This window comes from Saccopteryx leptura, chromosome 2, assembly GCF_036850995.1.
Source record: "Saccopteryx leptura isolate mSacLep1 chromosome 2, mSacLep1_pri_phased_curated, whole genome shotgun sequence".
NCBI classification, from domain to species: domain Eukaryota; kingdom Metazoa; phylum Chordata; class Mammalia; order Chiroptera; family Emballonuridae; genus Saccopteryx; species Saccopteryx leptura.
In genome coordinates, this window is record NC_089504.1 from 14,524,635 (window position 1) to 14,545,997 (window position 21,363).

Sequence of the window (21,363 nt, forward strand, 5' to 3'; positions counted from 1 at the left end):
TCTGCCTGATCAACTGACAAACTGATTTCAAGCTGGGCTTGGGGATATTGGTAGAGGGAAGTAATAGTAAGGGTCCCTGAAACAAGAACGCTTGGAAGAGGTTTTGTGCTTTAAGTCAATGTATTTTAAAACCATGTTTCCTGGGGCCCCAGTTTTCCCGTTGAGCCTCCTCAGGGGCCACCTGAGGGTGCTTGCTGGGTAGACAGGTGGATAGCAGGGCCACCCCACACTGAAGCGCCTTTACTTTAACTATTTTATTTATTTTAACTATTTTATACATTGGACTTCCATGTAAGACTTTGTTTCAATAAAGTTTTGTAACTCAGTGTCTTTTTAAAATTCACATAAATATATAGAAAGACAAGTGACTGAGAGATATGTACCTATAATTTTCCCCAACTGGATATAGTTTGTGCCCCAGATTCCCTTTCATATGGTGTTATGGTCAGGCACTGAGTGGGCTGCGTTCTGCAGTGCTGGCAGCAGTAGCCCATATCTAAACCATGTTTCTGAAGACACACCAAGTCAAGCATAGAAATATATAGGTTAAGAATAGTAGTAATAGTACTTTGCTGACTGTTTATTATCCTAGGAGCACCTTTATGTTGTGGTGACTTCAGAGAATAATAAATAATCTGTCTTTTTGTCTGCAGTGAAGAATGGGAACACCGAGGCTGGAGAATCCAGTGGGACCCAAATCTGGAGGTGGCCTTGTAAAGTAAGTGAGGTTATTTGGGCTCAGCCCTGTGGATAGAACTGAGAGAGCATTAGCAGGAAGGTCAGGTGACCATCAAAGTTTCTGCCAGATCTAGCTTCTCCTCTTTCAGAGATGCAGATTTGTACAAAAGCCAAACACCCCTAAAGGTCAACTTTTTAAAATGTGAAAAAAATCGATCTCTGAGCCATGTTTAAAAGACAGATAAAAACTTCAGTTCAGCCCTGCCCCAGTAGCGCAGTTGGTTAGAGCACCATCCCGACACGCCAAGGTTGCAGGTTTGATCCCGCCCAGGGCACACACAAGAATCAACCAATGAGTATGTAAGTAAGTGGGACGACAAATTGGTGTTTCCCTCTCTCTTTCTCTAGAAAAATATTTAAAAATTTTTTTAAATTAAATAAAAACTTTAGCCCTGGCCGGTTGGCTCAGCGGTAGAGCATCGGCCTAGCGTGCGGAGGACCCGGGTTCGATTCCCGGCCAGGGCACATAGGAGAAGCGCCCATTTGCTTCTCCACCCCTCCGCCGCGCTTTCCTCTCTGTCTCTCTCTTCCCCTCCCGCAGCCAAGGCTCCATTGGAGCAAAGATGGCCCGGGCGCTGGGGATGGCTCCTTGGCCTCTGCCCCAGGCGCTAGAGTGGCTCTGGTCGCAACATGGCGACACCCAGGATGGGCAGAGCACCGCCCCCTGGTGGGCAGAGCGTCGCCCCATGGTGGGCGTGCCGGGTGGATCCCGGTCGGGCGCATGCGGGAGTCTGTCTGACTGTCTCTCCCTGTTTCCAGCTTCAGAAAAATGAAAAAAAAAAAATAATAAAATAATAAAAACTTTAGTTAAATACTGTTGAGAATCTGTAAATTGTTGAACTTTGGTTCTATTAATGACCTTTCAGATACATCGTTTTTTAAAAAAGTTTTCTACCAGAAAAAACAATTTCATTTATCAATATTGACTTTATAATACAAGCAAACAAACTTGCACTTAACATATAAATATTCTCTATGACGATTAGAGTATTATCACTTTCTCCTAATATCTTTTCCCGAAAATGATGGTTTGTTTGTTTTAACTTGACCCGTCTTTCACAACCCAGTTTAATCATTTTACAAGTTTTCTTCTGAAACAGGCTAGATGGTCAGACAAGAGTGGCACATTTTTACCATTTTAATAACATATGCAAGAGGCACCTTTAGTGAAATTTATGTATCAAATTTCCTTTGGGTGCTTTTTTTCCCCTAATGAATTCAGTACTAAAGTATTGGTAAAACAAAACCTTATTAATTCAAAGCAAGAAATGCCAATGTTACCATAAAATATATGAACTATAGAATAATGTTTAGAGAAATCTGTTTTATTATTTTAAAATAGAGTACTTATTATATGCTAAGGTAGAAATGAACGCTAATAAAAGGAACATAGTAAATAAAAAGTTTTCTAGTGAACATAAAACATCATAAAAATCTTAAAGATAAAATTATATTTTATTCTAAATTAATTACTAGACACATTTGTTATAGGAAGCTTTGTTTTTCTTGAGCTCTTATATTAAGGTCCTCACTAAAATGTATAACATGAGTTGTTTTTTTTAAAAAAAGGCTATTCTGGGCCCTGGCCATTTGGCTCAGTGGTAGAGCGTTGGCCTGGCGTGCGGGAGTCCCGGGTTCGATTCACGGCCAGGGCACACAGGAGAAGCACCCATCTGCTTCTCCACTCCTCCCCCTCTCCTTCCTCTCTGTCTCTCTCTTCCCTTCCCGCAGCCAAGGCTCCATTGGAGCAAGGTTGGCCCCGGGCCCTGAGGATGGCTGTATGGCCTCTGCCTCAGGTGCTAGAATGGCTCTGGATGCAACAGAGCAATGCCCTGGATAGACAGAACATCGCCCCCTGGTGGGCATGCCGGGTGGATCACGGTCGGGCGCATGCGGGAGTCTGTCTGACTGCTTCCCTGTTTCCAACTTCAGAAAAATACAAAAATAAATAAATAAATAAATAAAATAAAAAATAAAAAGGCTATTCTGTGTCTGAATGGATACGAATTTTGTATTTGTGGTATATGAATTAGTAGATATTGGAGGATATCCATTTTCTACCTAATGCTGAAGTATTTGGTTCCTCATTTCCTAAAGAATGATGCTGGCTTGCTAAATATGGCATTTTCATTGCCTGTCATAATTTCTCCTCTATCTAGTATTCAGCTTCTTTTCTAGACTGGAATTGACCAAGGAACTATTCTATAGACCTCTTTTGCAGATTCAGCTTATGCTTAGGCCACTTCCAATGCCAACAATCCTATTACTCAAGACTTCTCTAGAAAAACCACCTAGTTAGCCCTTGTCTAAACCAGATGATCACAAATCTTGTAAGGCCAGAGCAATTGGTCAAAAGAGGAAAGGCCAAAGGCCATATGACTTACTGTTTTCTAGCTTTAAGCCATTCATTGTAGTACTAAACTGCCATGTTAGAATCCCTTTATTTTGTATTAATTAAAATAAAATTTCTAGTGTAAATCCTTATAGAATATCTCCTACCTTTCATATCTAAGCATTAAAGGTTGTTTCAATTCCAATTTTATTTTTCCTACTTAGAAGTTTCCTCTTTCTGACATTAATAATTAACCAGTAAACTAATTTACTCAAACTCTTTAAACTCGGTTTCTTTAAAAGGAGAGTAACTCCAAGAAGGTTATTCCCATGGTTTGCTGCTGTCTCTAGCCATGGGCTTTTGGGGCATACTTTGTTTTTCAATCTTCTTGGGGAAAAGCTGGGGACAAGAACAAACGTAAGTAAAAGAACATCTTCATTTTCAATGCATCTTAGTTGTGATGAGTGAAAAGTAAATTCAATTGGCTGTGTTAATGTGAAAATTACTTTCTACTTCTGAGAATACCAAGGGAATAGTCTCAGTGAAAGTCATGGAAGTGTTTTGATGAATAGCTAACAACATGACAGTTTTGTTTGTTTGTTTGTTTGGTTGGTTGTTTTTTGGGTTTTTTTTCATCAACTCCTAGTTTTGTCACTTCAGTTGTTGTTCACTGATTGCTTCTCATATGTGCCTTGACCAGGGGTCTCCAGCTGAGCCCATGACCCCTTACTCAAGCCAGGACCTTGGGCTTCAAACCAGTGACCTTTGGACTCAAGCCATGACCATGGGATTATTTTGATGATCCCATGCTCAAGTTGGCAACCTCAGGGTCTTTCTGAAGTCTTCCTACTACACTGTAGTGGCCCTTAATAAATATTGCATTTCCTTCTCTTGAAAGAGTGAGAGTGTACCATTTACAACATGATCATCAGTCAATTAAAGTGTAATACATTTAACTGATTGATTCAATAAAGATTTATTGAGCACCTACCATAGGATAGGCACTGGGAATATAGTAGATAACATAGAGCTTTCATTCTAGTGGGAAAAGCAAATGATGAATGAACCAATGAATGAAGGAATAAATAAAGTAAGATAGTTATTAATGATATGAAGAAAAAAGTAAAGGAGAGTAATAGGATGAAAAAATGATAGGAAACTATTTGAAAATGTGAACAAATAATGTTGTTCTTTAAGGTACTCATGCAGTGCTTAAAGAAAGTAAGGGAGCAAACCTTATAGATATCTGTGGAAAGAATATTCCAGGTAGAGGCCAAAGTGACATTTTTGCCTCCCCTGTAAGCTTCGTGGCCTGATCCTCTGCAACTATTGAAAGAAAATATGAAAAGTATGAAATTCTTTAGATTAGATTGGGCTACTGATAAATCTATAAGGACCAAAATCTATAAGAAGGCTGGTTCCAAGAACCAGCTTTAAGGGCAGGAGTCGGGAACCTATGGCTCGCGAGCCAGATGTGGCTCTTTTGATGGCTGCATCCGGCTTGCAGACAAATCTTTAATAAAAAAAATAATAACAACATTCTCATGTATTACAACCCATTCATTTCCTACCGCTCATGTTCATGGTTGCGAGTGGCTGGAGCCCATCACAGCTGTCCTCTGGGACAACACCAAATTTTTACTGGATAATGCATAAACGTACACGGGTTGTCATATGGCTCTCACAGAATTACATTTTAAAATTATCTGGCGTTCAGCTGTTGTTATTATTGTACGATTGTAATTATTTGCTTTCTAAGGTCTCTATAACTATTTCTATTTTCAAATGCATTCCCCAAGCTCACTTTTATTCTATCTTTTAAAAAAAATCCACCACTGGCCCTGGCCAGTTAGCTCAGTGGTAGAGCGTCGGCCATGGCTCTCTCAGCCAAAAAAGGTTCCCAACCCCTGTTTTAGGGACTTGTAAACACTGTGTATTTTATGTTTCACCACCACTACCACATAGACAATTCAAAATTAAAACAATACTGAACCAAAATATGAAACTTCTAAGAATACTGAAATTAAAATAGCTTTTCTTACCTAGATTTGCAGAACTCGATAAATTCAGTGTAATACAGCAATTGAAAGTTTTAATTCAGGAAACAGGATGCTCTGGATCAATTCCTAATTCTATAATTTATTAGCTGTGTGACCTTGGGCAAGTTAATTATCAGTTTTCTTATCTATAAAATTGGGTAGTGAGAAGACCTTCCACACACTGTTTGTAGCAACAGTGAGCTTATGTATGTATCAAGTCCTTAAAATGGTGCTTAGCCCATTGTAAGGTTTCTGTAAATGTACCTTGTTATCCTCGAAACTAAAGTTTTCTCATTTCCCGCTGTTCCTGGGTAAGCACATGGGGAAATCAGATGATAGTTGGAAGTCTGGAGATTCCTTTCTTTCACAATTTGCCTATAAATGGTTCCAAATTAGTTGTCATTGTAGAACTGACAGATGCTTCAAAGGATTTAATTGCTTCCAAATTTATTTCATTGTTACTAAAGACTTGCTGATTTGAAAACTTTTTTTTTTTTTTTTTTTGTATTTTTCTGAAGCTGGAAATGGGGAGAGACAATCAGACAGACTCCCGCATGCACCCGACCCGGATCCACCTGGCACGCCCACCAGGGGGCGACGCTCTGCCCACCAGGAGGCCATGTTCTGCCCCTCCGGGGTGTCGCTCTGTTGCGACCAGAACCACTCTAGCGCCTGGGGCAGAGGCCAAGGAGCCATCCCCAGCGCCCAGGCCATCTTTGCTCCAATGGAGCCTTGGCTGTGGGAGGGGAAGAGAGAGACAGAGAGGAAGGAGAGGGGGAGGGGCGGAGAAGCAGATGGGCGCCTCTCCTGTGTGCCCTGGCCGGGAATCGAACCCAGGACTTCTACACGCCAGGCCAACGCTCTACCGCTTTGAAAACTTTTTAAATGTCATAATGTTGACAGTATCCTGCAATAATTCTGCCAGTTGGAGTGATGGCCTGACTGTTTAGCCTCTTGAATTAGTCAATTGTATGACCTTTTGGATTGAATCATTTTTTTCTATGTAATACCCTGAGTAGCTCTCAGTATTCAAACTATATATAACATTGTGATATATAACTAATAACCTACTTTTTATTTGTAGGTTTTCTTTTAATAAACAATGAAAAAATCACACATTAATTTTTTTTTAATTTAAAAAAACTGTAGATTTATTTTCATTCTTATAGAAATCACATGAAAAATAAAATTCAGGGAACAACCTGTGGTTGTGAACAATGCTTGTAACTTGGACCTCAGTTTAACACATTACAACAGAAACCTCCTGAATATGAAGTCTTTCCTCATTCACTTATAATCCAGGTGACAGTCAAATTAACCTCTGATCACTTGTAAAATAAGAAAACAACAGTACCTATGGCATTGGCCTGTTGGAAAGATTTTAAAAATTGTTTATAGACCCTGGCCTGTTGGCTCAGCGATAGAGCATCGGCCCAGGCATGTAGAAGTCCCAGGTTTGATTCCCAGCCAGGGCACACAGAAGCCCCTATCTGCTTCTCCACCCTTCTCTGTCTTGTTTCTCTCTATCTCTTCTTCCCCTCCCGCAGCCAAGGCTTCATTGGAGCAAAGTTGGCCTGGGCTCTGAGGATGGTTCCATGGCCTCTGCCTCAGGTGCTAGAATGGCTCCAGTTGTAATGGAGCATCGCCTCCTGGTGGGCTTGCCGTGTGGATCCCAGTCGGGCGTATGCGGGAGTCTATCTCTCTGCCTCCCCACTTCTCACTTTAGAAAAATACCAAAAAAATAATTGTATATAAAGTGCTTATATATAGTGTTTAAATACAAGACTCATACACAACTATTCAGTTACTGTTGTTATTATTGTACGATTGTAATTATTTGCTTTCTAAGGTCTCTATAACTATTTCTATTTTCAAATGCATTCCCCAAGCTCACTTTTATTCTATCTTTTAAAAAAAATCCACCACTGGCCCTGGCCAGTTAGCTCAGTGGTAGAGCGCCGGCCTGGCGTGCAGGAGTCCCGGGTTCAATTCCCGGCCAGGGCACATAGGAGAGGCGCCCATCTGCTTCTCCACCCCTCCCCCTCTCCATCCTCTCTGTCTCTCTCTTCCCCTCCTGCAGCCAAGGCTCCAATGGAGCAAAGTTTGCCCTGGCACTGAGGATGGCTCTGTGGCCTCTGCCTCAGGCGCTAGAATTGCTCTGATTGCTGCAGAGCGACAACCCAGATGGGCAGAGCATCGCCCCCTGGTGGGCATGCCAGTTGGATCCTGGTCGGCCGCATGCCGGAGTCTGTCTGACTGCCTCCCCATTTCCAACTTAAGAAAAATACAAAAAAAAAATCCTTCTAAAATTACTTCCTTTCAAATAATTTAGTGAAATTAATGAATTTTAACATGTATAGAGTATTAAGGATGATTAGTGCTTTCATATACATAGTCTCATTTCATCCTTGCCTCAGCCTGGTCAAGAAGGTGATATTTTCAGTTATTTTAGTTTGAGAGAGTAGTGACTTTACCTTAGTTATTCAGCCAGTAGATGGCATTCAATCACTGGTAACTATGTTGCTTTTTTCTTCATTGACAAAAATAGTGACTCTATTTGCATGTTCTACTCAAAAGCTTTAAGTCTTCCTTTGCTGCAGTAGCTCAGGGAAGGTGCTATTACTCTTTTTAAATGTTAATTAAATCTCCAGTGCTATTTTTTGAATCCTAATTTCAAGCTATTTATTTTTGGAAACTAGGCTGAAATGATCATATATCACAAATAAATTTTAATTAAAAATAATTTTTAATTGAGAAAATGTGCTTGTTTGAAATTGGATATCTCGAGTGAGATGAAAAAAATAAGAAGTATAACAAAATATGTTTTATAGAGATACTATCCTTCTCTTTTCCTGTTTCAACAGGTATGTCATATCAGCACCAAAAGTACTTCGTGTTGGAGCATCTGAAAATATTGTAATTCAAGTTTATGGATACACTGAAGCATTTGATGCAATAATCTCCATTAAAAGTTATCCTGATAAAAAATATAGTTATACTTCAAACTCTGTCACTTTATCCCCAGGAAATCAATTCCAAAATTCTGCAATCTTAACAGTATGTATTTATTCTTCATTTTCTTTATACATACAGAATATTCTCAATACAATGTATTCAAAGTTTGAATAATGATAACAGAAAGATTTGATCATTTACATACCATTATACCTCTGTGTGATTATTAGGTGATATATGTCAGTCACTAATGGTAATATGAAGGAAACAAAGTTCTAAATAGGAGAGTTGTATCTGTTTTTTGAACAATGCATGTAAATTGTAATGTTCTTATTGGAAGGTAAAATTGCACTAATGTGTAAATGTTTGAAAATACTTGTTTTATGTGAAAATTATTATAACAGAAAATATGAATATATAAGGTCTACTGGAAAGTTCTGTCCGTTTTTGGAATAAAACAAAATATAAATTTTTCTTACTGTCAATAAACTTTATTAAATAATATAATTGCCATTATTATTAATGATTTCTTGCCAGTGTGAGGGCAATTTGTATATCCCATTTTTGAAAAATGTTTTATCTTTTGATGCGAAAAATTGAACCAGTGCTTGTTTGGTATCTTCTTCATTTTTGAATTTTTTTGCCCTTCAAAAAATTTTGTAAGGACTAAAACAAGTGATAGTCGGAGGGTGCTAAGTCCGGGAAATATAGTGGATGCGACAGACTGCTTCTGTAGCATTTCTTCCTTGTTGAAATTCGTAAAAATTACAGTGGCATAAATGAACTTTATCAGTAGCCATGGGTACACTATGGCTTCACACATAAGACTAACGTGAATCAACTTTGTTTTAGTTAATTTGCTACGTCAGTATGTATACATTAAGTGATAAAAATAGAGAGGCACACACACATGCACCAAATAAACATGTGCTTACATGTCGAAACTTGTGATAGAAATGGACAGAACTTTCCAGTAGACCTTATACATATTGATCTGTAATGCATTGCCTACAGAAATCCATAGATGCAGTTGAACATCTGCTTGTTAAAATTCCAATACTCTACAATTATAGTTTACAAAACTAATAAATTATTGATTACTAAAGTGAATAGCTCTCACTGACAACCTATAGTTAATATAAAAAACAACCTTGATCAAATAACTTTTTCTTCTATTAAGATATTATAGCCTGACCAGGTGGTGGCGCAGTGGATAGAGCATCGGACTGGGATGTGGAGGACCCAGGTTCAAGATCCCAAGGTCGCCAGCTTGAGCGCGGGCTCATGTGGTTTAAGCAAAGCTCACCAGCTTGGACCCAAGGTCGCTGGCTTGAGCAAGGGGTCACTCGGTCTGATGAAGCCCCACGGTCAAGGCACATATGAGAAAGCAATCAATGAACAACTAAGGTGTCGCAACAAAAAACTAATGACTGATGCTTCTCATCTCTCTCCGTTCCTGTCTATCCCTCTCTCTGTCTCTGTAAAAAACAAACAAACAAAAAACAAAAGATATTGTAGTATAGCTTGGTTAGAAAAGTGCTTGCAACTCATTTCTTACTAAAAATTCTGATAAGTAAAAATAATTTTCCAAACTTATTATTTATTCAGTCAAGTCAATAAATATAACCAAACATTATTTTAAATTCTAATAAAAATTTAAAAATCAAGGACCAGAAAAATCAAATACTACCAGACTTGGAAGAGGCTCTGAAGTTTATTTATACCAGTGTTTCTTAAAAATGAGTTATTTAAAAAAATTAAAATTTGACATTTTATAGAGTTTATAATTATAATTATATTGATTTTTAGCACTTTGATTTATTTTGTAAATTTATTTTGATTTTATAATTATATAAAAGTCACAAACATGAGATTATACCTAGTTTTAAGTTTGTACATATTTAAATAAAATTTTAATAAAAATAATTACTATATCATAAATAATTAAAAGTCGACACTGAGGGTTCTCTAGAACCTTTTATCCTTTGAAAGAGGTATGTATATTACTCAGGTATGAGAAATTGATCTAAATAAATTGAACCAAGTGTAAGAATTCTTTCATTAATGTTTTTGGTGATAAATGCTCTAATATCTTAACAAATACTGTACTTATTAGATTCATTAAGAATTAAGATTTAGTTCCCAAAAGTGTTATTTTCAGTAGACACTCTTATCTCATGTTAGTCAAGGCAGCCACTAGCCACGTGTGCTTGTTACCTTTAAATTTAAATTAATCAGGCCCTGGCCGGTTGGTTCAGTGGTAGAGCGTCGGCCTGGCGTGCAGAGAAGTCCCGGGTTCCATTCCTGGCCAGGGCACACAGGAGAAGTGCCCATCTGCTTCTCCACCCCTCTCCCTCTCCTTCCTCTCTGTCTCTCTCTTCCCCTCCCGCAGCCAAGGCTCCATTGAAGCAAAGATGGCCCGGGCGCTGGGGATGGCTCCTTGGCCTCTGCCCCAGGCGCTAGAGTGGCTCTGGTTGCAACAGAGCAACGCCCCCTGGTGGGCGTGCAGGGTGGATCCCGGTCCAGCGCATGCGGGAGTCTGTCTGTCTCTCCCTGTTACCAGCTTCAGGGAAAAAATAAAAATAAAAAAAAAATTAAATTAATCAGATTTAACAGAAAAAGAAAAACCAGTTTCTCAGTCACATTAGCCACATATCAAGTCCTGACTTAGATGGTTAATTGGAAAGTAGATTAAAGTGGAGAAATCATAAAAATTTATGTATATCTTAAATATTTAACTTTATCTTAACATTATAATGAATCTCTATTTGCTGGTTGTTTGACATTGTGCCTTTTCTTTGAGCGCAGGCCCCCTGCTGGGATCATTAAATCTTATTTATCATATGTCACACCTTTAACAAAGCATCTTTGTTCTGCAGTTTCTGTTTCTTTAAAGTGGGGCAAGAACTTTAAGATACTTAAAAGATCTGAGTGCAGAATCTTTTTTTTTTTTTTTTTTTTACAGAGACAGAGAGAGAGTCAGAGAGAGGGATAGATAGGGACAGACAGACAGGAATGGAGAGAGAGATGAGAAGCATCAATCATCAGTTTTTCGTTTCAACACCTCAGTTGTTCATTGATTGCTTTCTCATATGTGCCTTGACCACGGGCCTTCAGCAGACCAAGTAACCCCTTGCTCAAGCCAGCGACCGTGGGTCCAAGCTGGTGAGCTTTGCTCAAACCAGATGAGCCCGCGCTCAAGCTGCCGACCTCGGGGTCTCGAACTTGGGTCCTCTGCATCCCAGTCCGACGCTCTATCCACTGCACCACTGCCTGCTGAGTGCAGAATCTTTATAGAATTTTAATGTTTCCAAACTTTTATAGTACACTCACTTTTCTAATTCCACAGCAATTGATTTTAGTGATTAACTTTAAAATTTTTTTATTAATTTTTAATTTATTGTGTTTACATAGATTCAAGTGTCCCACTGAATATAACTCCCTAACCCCCCACCCCTGTGTCCCTTTTTATACCCCTTTTACCCTCCTCCCCCTAACTCTCTCCCCCCTTCCCTCTAGGATTTGCTGTCCTGTTATCTGTATCTCTGTGTTATGTATATATAATTTCACTAATCCCTTCACCTTCTCTGATCCCATCCCCTCAACCCCTTCCCTCTGACAGCTGTCCCTCTGCTCCCTGTGACCCTGCCTCTGCCTCTATTCTGTTCCTCAGTTCACTTTGTTCATTAGATTCCACATATATGTGAGATCATATGATATTTTTCTTTCTCTGCCTGGCTTATTTCACTTAGCATAATAATCTCCAGGTCCATCCATGCTGTCACAAAAGGTAAAATTTCCTTCTTTTTCACAGCCGCATAGTATTCCATTGTGTTATGTACCACTGCTTTTTAATCCACTCGTCCACTGATGGACACTTGGGATGTTTCCAGATCTTGGCTGTTGTAAACAATGCTGCAATAAACATGGGGGTGCATATCTTCTTTTGGATCAATGATTTGGTATTCTTAGGATATATTCCTAAAAGTGGGATAGCTGGGTCAAAAGGCAGTTCCATTTTTAATTTTTTTTTTTTTCATTTTTCCGAAGCTGGAAACGGGGAAGCAGTCAGACAGACTCCCGCATGCGCCCGACCGGGATCCACCTGGCACGCCCACCAGGGGGCGATGCTCTGCCCATCCGGGGCGTCGCTCTGTAGCATCCAGAGCCATTCTAGCGCCTGAGGCAGAGGCCATGGAACCATCCCCAGCGCCCGGGCCATCTTTGCTCCAATGGAGCCTTGGCTGCGGGAGGGGAAGAGAGAGACAGAGAGGAAGGAGACTGGGAGGGGTGGAGAAGCAGATGGGCGCTTCTCCTGTGTGCCCTGGCCGGGAATCAAACCCGAGACTCCTGCACGCCAGGCCGACGCTCTACCGCTGAGCCAACAGGCCAGGGCCCATTTTTAATTTTTTGAGGAATCTCCATACTGTTTTCTACAGTGGCTGCACCAGTCTGCATTCCCACCAGCAGTGCAGGAGGGTTCCCTTTTCTCCACATCCTTGCCAGCACTTATTCTGTGTTGTTTTGTTAATGAGCGTGTAAAGCCAGGAGCCGGGGCCAGGGCCACTATCACAGCAGCCCGGCCCATGCAGGTTCGCATTGGATTCGGACAGTCGGTAAAGAAATAATGGAGCCACAAACTGATAGGCCATTTTCTTTAATTCTAGCTTGCACCCGGCAGGCAAGTAAAAACACACACTGGGCTCCAAAACCCACTCACATTCAGTGCTCACAAAGCCACTGACTTATCCGAGTTTCCTAGAATCAAAGGTTTCTAGCTCACCAGCTTTATTCTCCTCAGTTCCCCATCTCCTTCCTTCTCTCTACACAAACTGGCATCTCACTCAGCACTCCGCCATCTTGGCTGCTTCTCCTGGCCACATGGCCTCTTTCTGCTCTCTGCTCTGCTCCCTCTGCTCTTTCATGCTAATCATCCCAGGAACCAAGAGAGCAAACTCTCGTTCTGCCCCCATTTTATACTGTAGCTTCACAACCTCTAATCCAATATACAAAATAGGGAAGTCTCTAATACAAAGTCACTTCTCTGAGGCATGATTGGATTGTACCGCCCCACATCAAAACGGGTGGGAAAGGCTTAATCTCAAAACCAAGCACCAGGCTACAAGGATTCTACCTGCCCACAGAGACACACATTAATATCACCTGGGCAACGGCCTCACGTGAGCAGCACCATCTTTAACAAAGTGAGCATAATACATTTTATCTGCCCAACAGAGCGCCATTCTGACAAGTGTGAGGTGGTATCTCATTGTGGTTTTAATTTGCATTTCTCTGATGATTAGTGACATCAAACATTTTTTCATATGCTTATTGGCCATTTGTATGTCCTCTTTGGAGAAGTGTCTATTCAGTTCTTTTGTCCGTTTTTTGATTGGATTGTTTATCTTCCTGGTGTTGAGTTTTACAAGTTCTTTATAAATTTTGATTATTAACCCCATATCAGACATATTGGCGAATATGTTCTCTCATTGTGTGGGTTGTCTTTTTATTTTGTTCATGGTGTATTTTTCTGTGGAAAAGCTTTTTTAGTTTGATATAGTCTGGTTTGTTCATCCTGTCCTATATTTCACTTGCCCGTGGAAATAAATCAGCAAAAATATTGCTATGAGAAATATTGGAGAGTTTATTGCCTATGTGTAAAGCCAGAAGGCAGGGCCAGGGCCAGAATCACAGCAGCCTGGCCCATGCAGGTTCACATTGGATTCGGACAGTCGGTAAAGAAACAACGGAGCCACAAACTGGTGGGTCATAGTCTTTAATTCTAGCTTGCACCCGGCGGGCAAGTAAAAAACACACACTGGGCTCCAAAACCCACTCACATTCAGTGCTCACAAAGCCACTGACTTATCCGAGTTTCCTAGAATCAAAGGTTTCTAGCTCACCAGCCTTATTCTCCTCAGTTCCCCATCTCCTTCCTCATCCCAGATACAAACTCTACACAAACTGACATCTCACTCAGCACTCTGCCATCTTGGCTGCTTTTCCTGGCCTACTCCACGTGGCCTCCTTCTGCTCTCTGCTCTGCTCTCTCCTCTAATGATAATCTCAGGAACCAAGAGCGCAAACTCTCACTCCGTCCCCATTTTATAGGGTAGAAATCCAAACCCTTAATCCAATATACAAAATAGGGAAGTCTCTAATACAAAGTCACTTCTCTGAGGCATGATTGGATTGTACCACCCCACATCAAAACGGGTGGGAAAGGCTTAATCCCAAAACCAAGCCCCAGGCTACAGGGATTCTGCCTGCCCACAGAGACACACATTAGTATCACCTGGGCAACGGCCTCCACGTGGGCAGCGCCACTTTAACAAAGTGAGCATAATACATTTTATCTGCCCAACACTATGTTTTCTTCCAACATGTTTATGGTTTATGGTTTCATGACTTACATTTAAGTCTTTTATCCATGTTGAGTTTATTTTTGTGAATGGTGTAAGTTGATGTTCTAGTTTCATTTTTTTGCAGGTAGCTGTCCAATTTTCCCAACACCATTTATTAAAGAGACTGTCTTTACTCCATTGTATGCTCTTCCCTCCTTTGTCAAATATCAATTGACCATAAAGACGTGGGTTTATTTCTGGGTTCTCTGTTCTGTTCCACTGATCTGCATCCAGATTCTTATGCCAGTAGTGGTTAACTTTTATTCCATGTATCCAAAGCCTAAGTTTTCAGGAAGCAATTAACTTTCTTTTTATTGCTTTTTAAGTATTAAATTTGCATAACATGCAATGTAAAGTTAATAGTTACAATTACTTACAAATATGATCAATAGAAACATGCAGCTCAACCTTTGGGAGCAGAAAGAGGTAGACATAATCCGAAGTGTTATGACATCAGGCAGGATGTTGACAGGAGGGCATGGAGACCATGGGCTAAGCCAGCAAGCTAATGAGATGAGTTTGTTAAGAGAGCTTTTAACATTTAAGAAACACTTTTAATCATTTAGAGCTAAATTTTGGTTATGGTATTTAACACTGGAGGTCTTTGGGCAAAATTTATTTACTATTCTGGCTCCCGTACTGCTTTTTAAGTGATTAAATACACATAATTATCTTTCCTTCTAATGAGATTACAGTGGTATTTAGAAAGTCAACATGTTTTATAACCTTAAAATTAATACACTCTCTGTCAACATTTTCTGTTACAGATTCAACCCAAACAATTGTCTAGAGGAGAAAACCCAGTTTCACATGTGTATTTGGAGGCTGTATCAAAGCATTTTTCAAAATCAAAAAAAGTACCAATAACTTATGACAATGGATTTCTCTTCATTCAAACGGACAAACCTGTTTACACTCCACAACAGTCAGGTAGGACTGTTCTTTCCCTGGCGAGGACAATTGACATTATACTGTAGAGCTTTTCAACATTTGAAGTTACATGGAGACAGGTTTTCAACTTGTTTAAAAGAGTCTCAATCCCCAATGGCTTATACACTTATAAATACAGTGTTGATTTTAAATGTATATGGAAACTGCTAAATAAACAACTAAGTAAAAGTTAATTTAAAATTTAAATCTGATTTTATATATTAACTTTAAATTTATATGTAAATCACAAAAGTAACAATTATATTATCAGCTCCATCAGTTATTTCCATGTAGAAAAAAAGCTTCTTAAAAATTTTGAAATACTGTGTTTTAGCTTATTATTAAACAAGTATAAGATATAGTTGCAAATATAATTTTTGCAACAGGAAAATAATTTACTATAGAGGCACATTTTATAAGAAGAAGTTCTATTACTTTGGTGCCAACCTTCAAATTCAAAAAACATATCCAACCCTAGAAGATCAGATGTTTTAGCAAAATAAACTAGATCACAGAAATATATATAAAAAAATTTTCCTAAGGGAAATCTACCTAAGAAATTTTCTATTAGAATGTTATTTCATACTCATGGTTCTTCTGTTAGAGAGGGAAAGGGCGAGATAACCTGTCAAAATCCTGTGATTGAGGAATGACTGGACTTATTCCCAATGAACCAAAAGTAAAACACAGTAAAGTGTAAATGCTGCCCAAATATGTCCAAGTATCTGCAGGTCTTTGATTCCTCCATTTCTACCTCTCATCATTAACAACTTTTGAACACATTAGAGACGGATTTATGAGAGAACTGTGTATATATGGGATGGGGAGGTTATATAGTTTTGATAATATCTTTGGTGAAGGACAGAGGAAGAGAGGCAGGACCAGTCAACTTTATTGAGAAACTTTTCACGCAGTGCATACTTGCTAAATGTTGGTTAATGCTGATGATGACAACAATGGGATAGAACAGGCCTACACTATTACCATTTCAGCAGGAGCACCTGTTATAATGATCTAAGAAAGGAAAGCCCAAGTAAAGGGGTAATACAATATTGCTCTCAGTTTGGACAGAATATCTTTGCCAAAATAGTACTATCTCTTATCTCAAACAAGATGACTTGGTATACAAGGAAATAGTCTCTGCCCATAAAGCTTGGGCCCTTATGAACATAATCATACCCAGGAACAAATATATTCTTGCCCTGTCCTCCTTCTATATTAAAAGGTGCTTCATTAATTGGGTCCTACTGACACTATCTACCACTTAGGGTCTTCAGTCTTTGTCCAGTAGGTAGTGTGATACCCAGAGCCCGGGACCTTTCTTAGCTATCAAGGCTTTCCTAACAACAGGCTCATCTATTATTTCCCTATCAGAACTTTAGTGTAAGAAGACTTGGTATCTTCAACTATTCTAATCATAGAGGAAAACTAGAGAACTTTACTCTAGTTTACACTAAGCAGATTCTGGAGCCAAACTGTCTGGGTTCACATCCTAGCTTGGGCTGTTACTCGTTTTATGACCCTGTGCCAGTTACTCAAACTCTCTTAGCCCCACTTTCCTCATCTGTAAAATGGAAATAATAATAGACCTTACTTCATAGAGTTGTGAGAATTAAATGAATTCTTATGTATAAAACACTTAAAACAATGTCTAGCACAGAGTAAGCACAAGAAAAGTGTTTCCATTATTACTTAATCTGTGGAGTAACACAAAGCCTTATGTACACAGAAGAAAAAGAATTACTCATGTACACAGAAGAAAAATAATTACTCAAAAGCAATTCTTTTAAAATTGATTGAATCTTTCTCTTTAAAGCTCCAATGTGCTGATGCCCACATTTAATCTGAAGAGCACTGAGGGATTTGTAGTATAAGCATCTTTAGTTTAAAGGCTTAAATCTTCAAGGATTTATAGGATAAAAGATTTTAGAATATGGACCAAAGTCCTTCAGTTCCATACAGCCCGAGTCCTGCCTTCCCCTCTAGCTTCGTCAACCATCATGCGCCCCTCGTCTGTGGATACTAGCCAAAGTGACTTCTTTTCAGTTGCTTGCTCACACCATTTTCCCATCCATATTAAGGCTTGTGTGTACCTCTGCCTGGCACATTCATGCCCCTCCATTGCCTTAACTCCTACTCAATTCTTACATGACATCCCTTGGAGGGCAGCCTTCTCTGACCTCCTTGATTACATTTCCAGAAAGCCAGAAAGTGTCCTTTGTAGCGCCTCTCATCCTTGGATTTTTACACAAAATTTACAATTGTGTTTGCCTCTCTCCTCACACCATTAGAAGATGTCCATGTCTGATTTGTTTCACCATATATTTCAGTGCCTAGCATAGTGCCTGCACATAGAAGTTTCTTAATATATACTTAAAAAAAATTCAAAAGCCGTATCTTTGGCACAAAAAATTTATTGATCTTGCCTTCAATACACCACTGCTCTGAAGACATGATTAATTTTCTGGCCCAAACACAAACTGGTTAGAAAGTAGACAAGTAGTCATCATAGAAATAATAACAATAAAGTAGATACAATATACATTTATTGATTAGTTATTATGTGCAAGGGAAAACAAAAACTTTATCTCATTAAGTTCCCACAACACTATGAAGCGAATACTAGCAGTCCGTTCTACAGATGAGGGAACTAAGATTTAGATGTATTAAGTATTATGCTCAGGATCACACTAGAAAGTGTCAGAGGCAAGAGTCAAACCAAAGTTTTGAACTCCAGGGCCTGAGCTCTTGTGGCATACTGCCTATGGCAAGTATCCAAGTCATGCTTGGGCCTGGACCAGGTGTGTTCATAAGGCAGAAAGGAGAACTTGAGGTTGAAGATAGGGGTGACAGTAAGGTCACAGCTTAGTAGGGGGTATTTATCAAACATTTTGCTTTAATCTAATGGTTTAGTGAAACCAATTTTAGAGATCTTAATGTGACTTCTTATGTACAGCTTTGCATAATACTGACTCTTTAAAAGGTTAATGGTGCCAATTCAATTTTATTTTGTGAGTGAAGTTTTGGCCATAAAATGACTTGAGCATCAGTAAAATCATAGAGAAATTACCATATGTCATTGGAACTAAATAAGCATGTATCAAGCAGCTATGAGTTAAAAGCTAAGCAGATGTGTTTGTTTAAAAGGTTGGGGATCTAGGCCCTGGCCAGGTGCTCAGTTGGTTAAAGCATTATCACAACATGCTGAGGTTATGGGTTAATCCCTAGTCAGAGCAGTACAAAGATCAACCAATGATGGCATGAATGAGTAAAACAACAAATTGATGTTACTCTCTCTCTCTGTCTCTCTTCGTTTCTCTTCCTTCTTCTCTCTAAAATCAATAAATAATTTTTAAAAACCACCTTTTAAAACCCCAAATACCCTGTGTTTAACAGAGTTTTTGATGCTCTCAATTATTCTTACAGTAAAGGTTCGAGTTTATTCACTGAATGATGACTTGAAGCCAGCCAAAAGAGAAACTGTCTTAACTTTCACAGTAAGTATGTTATTTATTTAAATAACAATTTAATTCATGTTTAGGATAAGAGACATTATTTCATAACCCTGCCTTAATACCATACTGACTCATTCAATGTTCAGTAAATGATGATTGAATAATTTCTGTGAGTATAACATTGTAGGGCTATACTTCTAAAATAGGCATGTGTAAAGAGCTCATGAAAATGAAATCTCAACAACTTATGATTTTAAACTAAATCATTTAAATACAGTCTTCATGATTTCTTTCTTCAAGAACATCGATCAATCATTAAGAATTAATAGAATACCTATAATGAGATTTTTTTATGTATACAATTCAAAATAAAGAAATACAATCTGTGGAACTTACACTTAAGGAACTTAGAACTTATTAACTAACATACTAACACATGTGAAGAATAGTGCTAAACCATGAGATGAAATTTAGCAATTATCAACCTTTTATCAGCCATGATGTATATAGCAGATGATATGACATGTGCAATAAATTCCCATGGTCTTACCCAATTTGTGTCACAACCATACAAAATTTTTGTGGGGAAATAACTGCTCAACTATTAACAGTAGGTGCGTTTGTAATGGTGCTTCACTACAGACCACATCACCTACTAAAAAACAAAAACCAAAACCTTACCAAGACACAGTGAAAAAGTAATGTATAGGAAAATTTTGAATCCTTTATAACTCATAAAAATCATAAACCTTTACATCTGACTTTTTAATGGATTACTTGTGAAAGGTCAGCATGTTTCAGGATTGTGGTTGATAACTATTGATACAGACTGTAAACTCTAGGAATTCACAGAGATCAAGGAGGCCAAGAGAGCAAAAAGTCAGAAGTGAGAGGGATAGGATGGGAAGAAAGCAATGATTCAAGAGCAAAGGCATCCTTGGGAACAGAAAGGTAAATACGATTTGAAAGTTAGACTAGACCTAGAAGTTAAGACTTTGTGTGGCAGGTTGTAAGGAGCCCCTACAGATTTATTATAGGGAACTAAGACCTAGGATGGAAGGAAAATTTGTAATTGTGAGCATTGCTGTGGTAGAAGTGAAGGAGTGTGGAGTAAGGGAAACCCACTCTGGGCTGCCACAGAAATCTAAATGCACAGAGAGGCATTGTAATATTGGAGCAGAAGGAATGCACAGAGAGGCAGTGTAATACTGGCAGCAGAAGGAATGCAGAGAGAGGCAGTGTAATACTGGCAGCAGAAGGAATGCAGAGAGAGGCATTGCAATACTAGCAGCAGAAGGAATGCAGAGAGAGGCAGTGTAATACTGGCGGCAGAAGGAATGCAGAGAGAGGCAGTGTAATACTGGCAGCAGAAGGAATGCAGAGAGAGGCAGTGTAATACTAGCAGCAGAAGGAATGCAGAGAGAGAGGCATTGTAATACTGGCAGCAGAAGGAATGCAGAGAGAGGCAGTGTAATACTGGCAGCAGAAGGAATGCAGAGAGAGGCAGTGTAATACTGGCAGCAGAAGGAATGCAGAGAGAGGCAGTGTAATACTAGCGGCAGAAGGAATGCAGAGAGAGGCATTGTAATACTGGCAGCAGAAGGAATGCAGAGAGAGGCAGTGTAATACTGGCGGCAGAAGGAATGCAGAGAGAGGCAGTGTAATACTGGCAGCAGAAGGAATGCAGAGAGAGGCATTGTAATACTGGCGGCAGAAGGAATGCAGAGAGAGGCAGTGTAATACTGGCAGCAGAAGGAATGCAGAGAGAGGCATTGCAATACTAGCAGCAGAAGGAATGCAGAGAGAGGCAGTGTAATACTGGCGGCAGAAGGAATGCAGAGAGAGGCCTCTCAGGCTACTTGAACTAGAAAGTGAGGAGTGGAAGCAAGTAAGAATGGCATTGACAGAAATGAGGAAGCTGATTTACAGAAGTCACAATAAATTTCAGCCTACACTGTGAATTTATTAGTATATAACCAAGGGTCTGCATGGGCTGACTTGTGATATAGCAGGGGTCTAGGAACTGTGAGTTTTTCCTTTGGAAACCCAAGATTTGAGCTTAGAATAGATATACATACATGAATAGATCCTGGAGAACAAAATCATACTACAGCATAAACCAAATTGTACAGTAGGACAAATGACACATGAGCTCAGAGGGAAGACAAAATGGGGGTGAGATTGAAGAATGACGTAATCCTTTTCTGGAATAGAATGGGTAAAGGAAACCATGAGCTGGGTCTTACAAAAAGGAATAGATCCAGGTTTTAAAAAAATAATGAAGAACTATGTAAACACAATAAATTAAATAAAAAAAAATAATGAAGAACTTCCCATGTAATATATAGCATGAGTTTAGCTATGGCAGCTGGAAGAAGTAAAAAATGAGGATAGTACACAAACTGGCTGACTGAGGTCAGAAGTCTGGAAGAGAACTAAGAAGATGCAGTGTCAGCTTGAACACCTTTTTTCTGTGAGAAAATACTGGAGCTGTGGACAGATGCTATTTA

The 21,363-nt window shown here is 39.2% G+C and overlaps 1 protein-coding gene across 1 annotated transcript in view; it reads left to right on the forward strand.

Moving 5' to 3' along the window:
• The first annotated feature begins 3,355 nt into the window (after positions 1-3,355).
• Positions 3,356-21,363, forward strand: part of C5 (complement C5) — a 125,318-nt gene continuing 107,310 nt past the window's right edge. The window contains exons 1-4 of the mRNA XM_066367283.1: positions 3,356-3,487; positions 7,974-8,166; positions 15,236-15,398; positions 18,825-18,895. Coding sequence (XP_066223380.1) covers positions 3,423-3,487; positions 7,974-8,166; positions 15,236-15,398; positions 18,825-18,895 — 492 coding nt within the window. The 5' untranslated portion in view covers positions 3,356-3,422. The remainder of the gene's footprint in view (positions 3,488-7,973; positions 8,167-15,235; positions 15,399-18,824; positions 18,896-21,363) is intronic.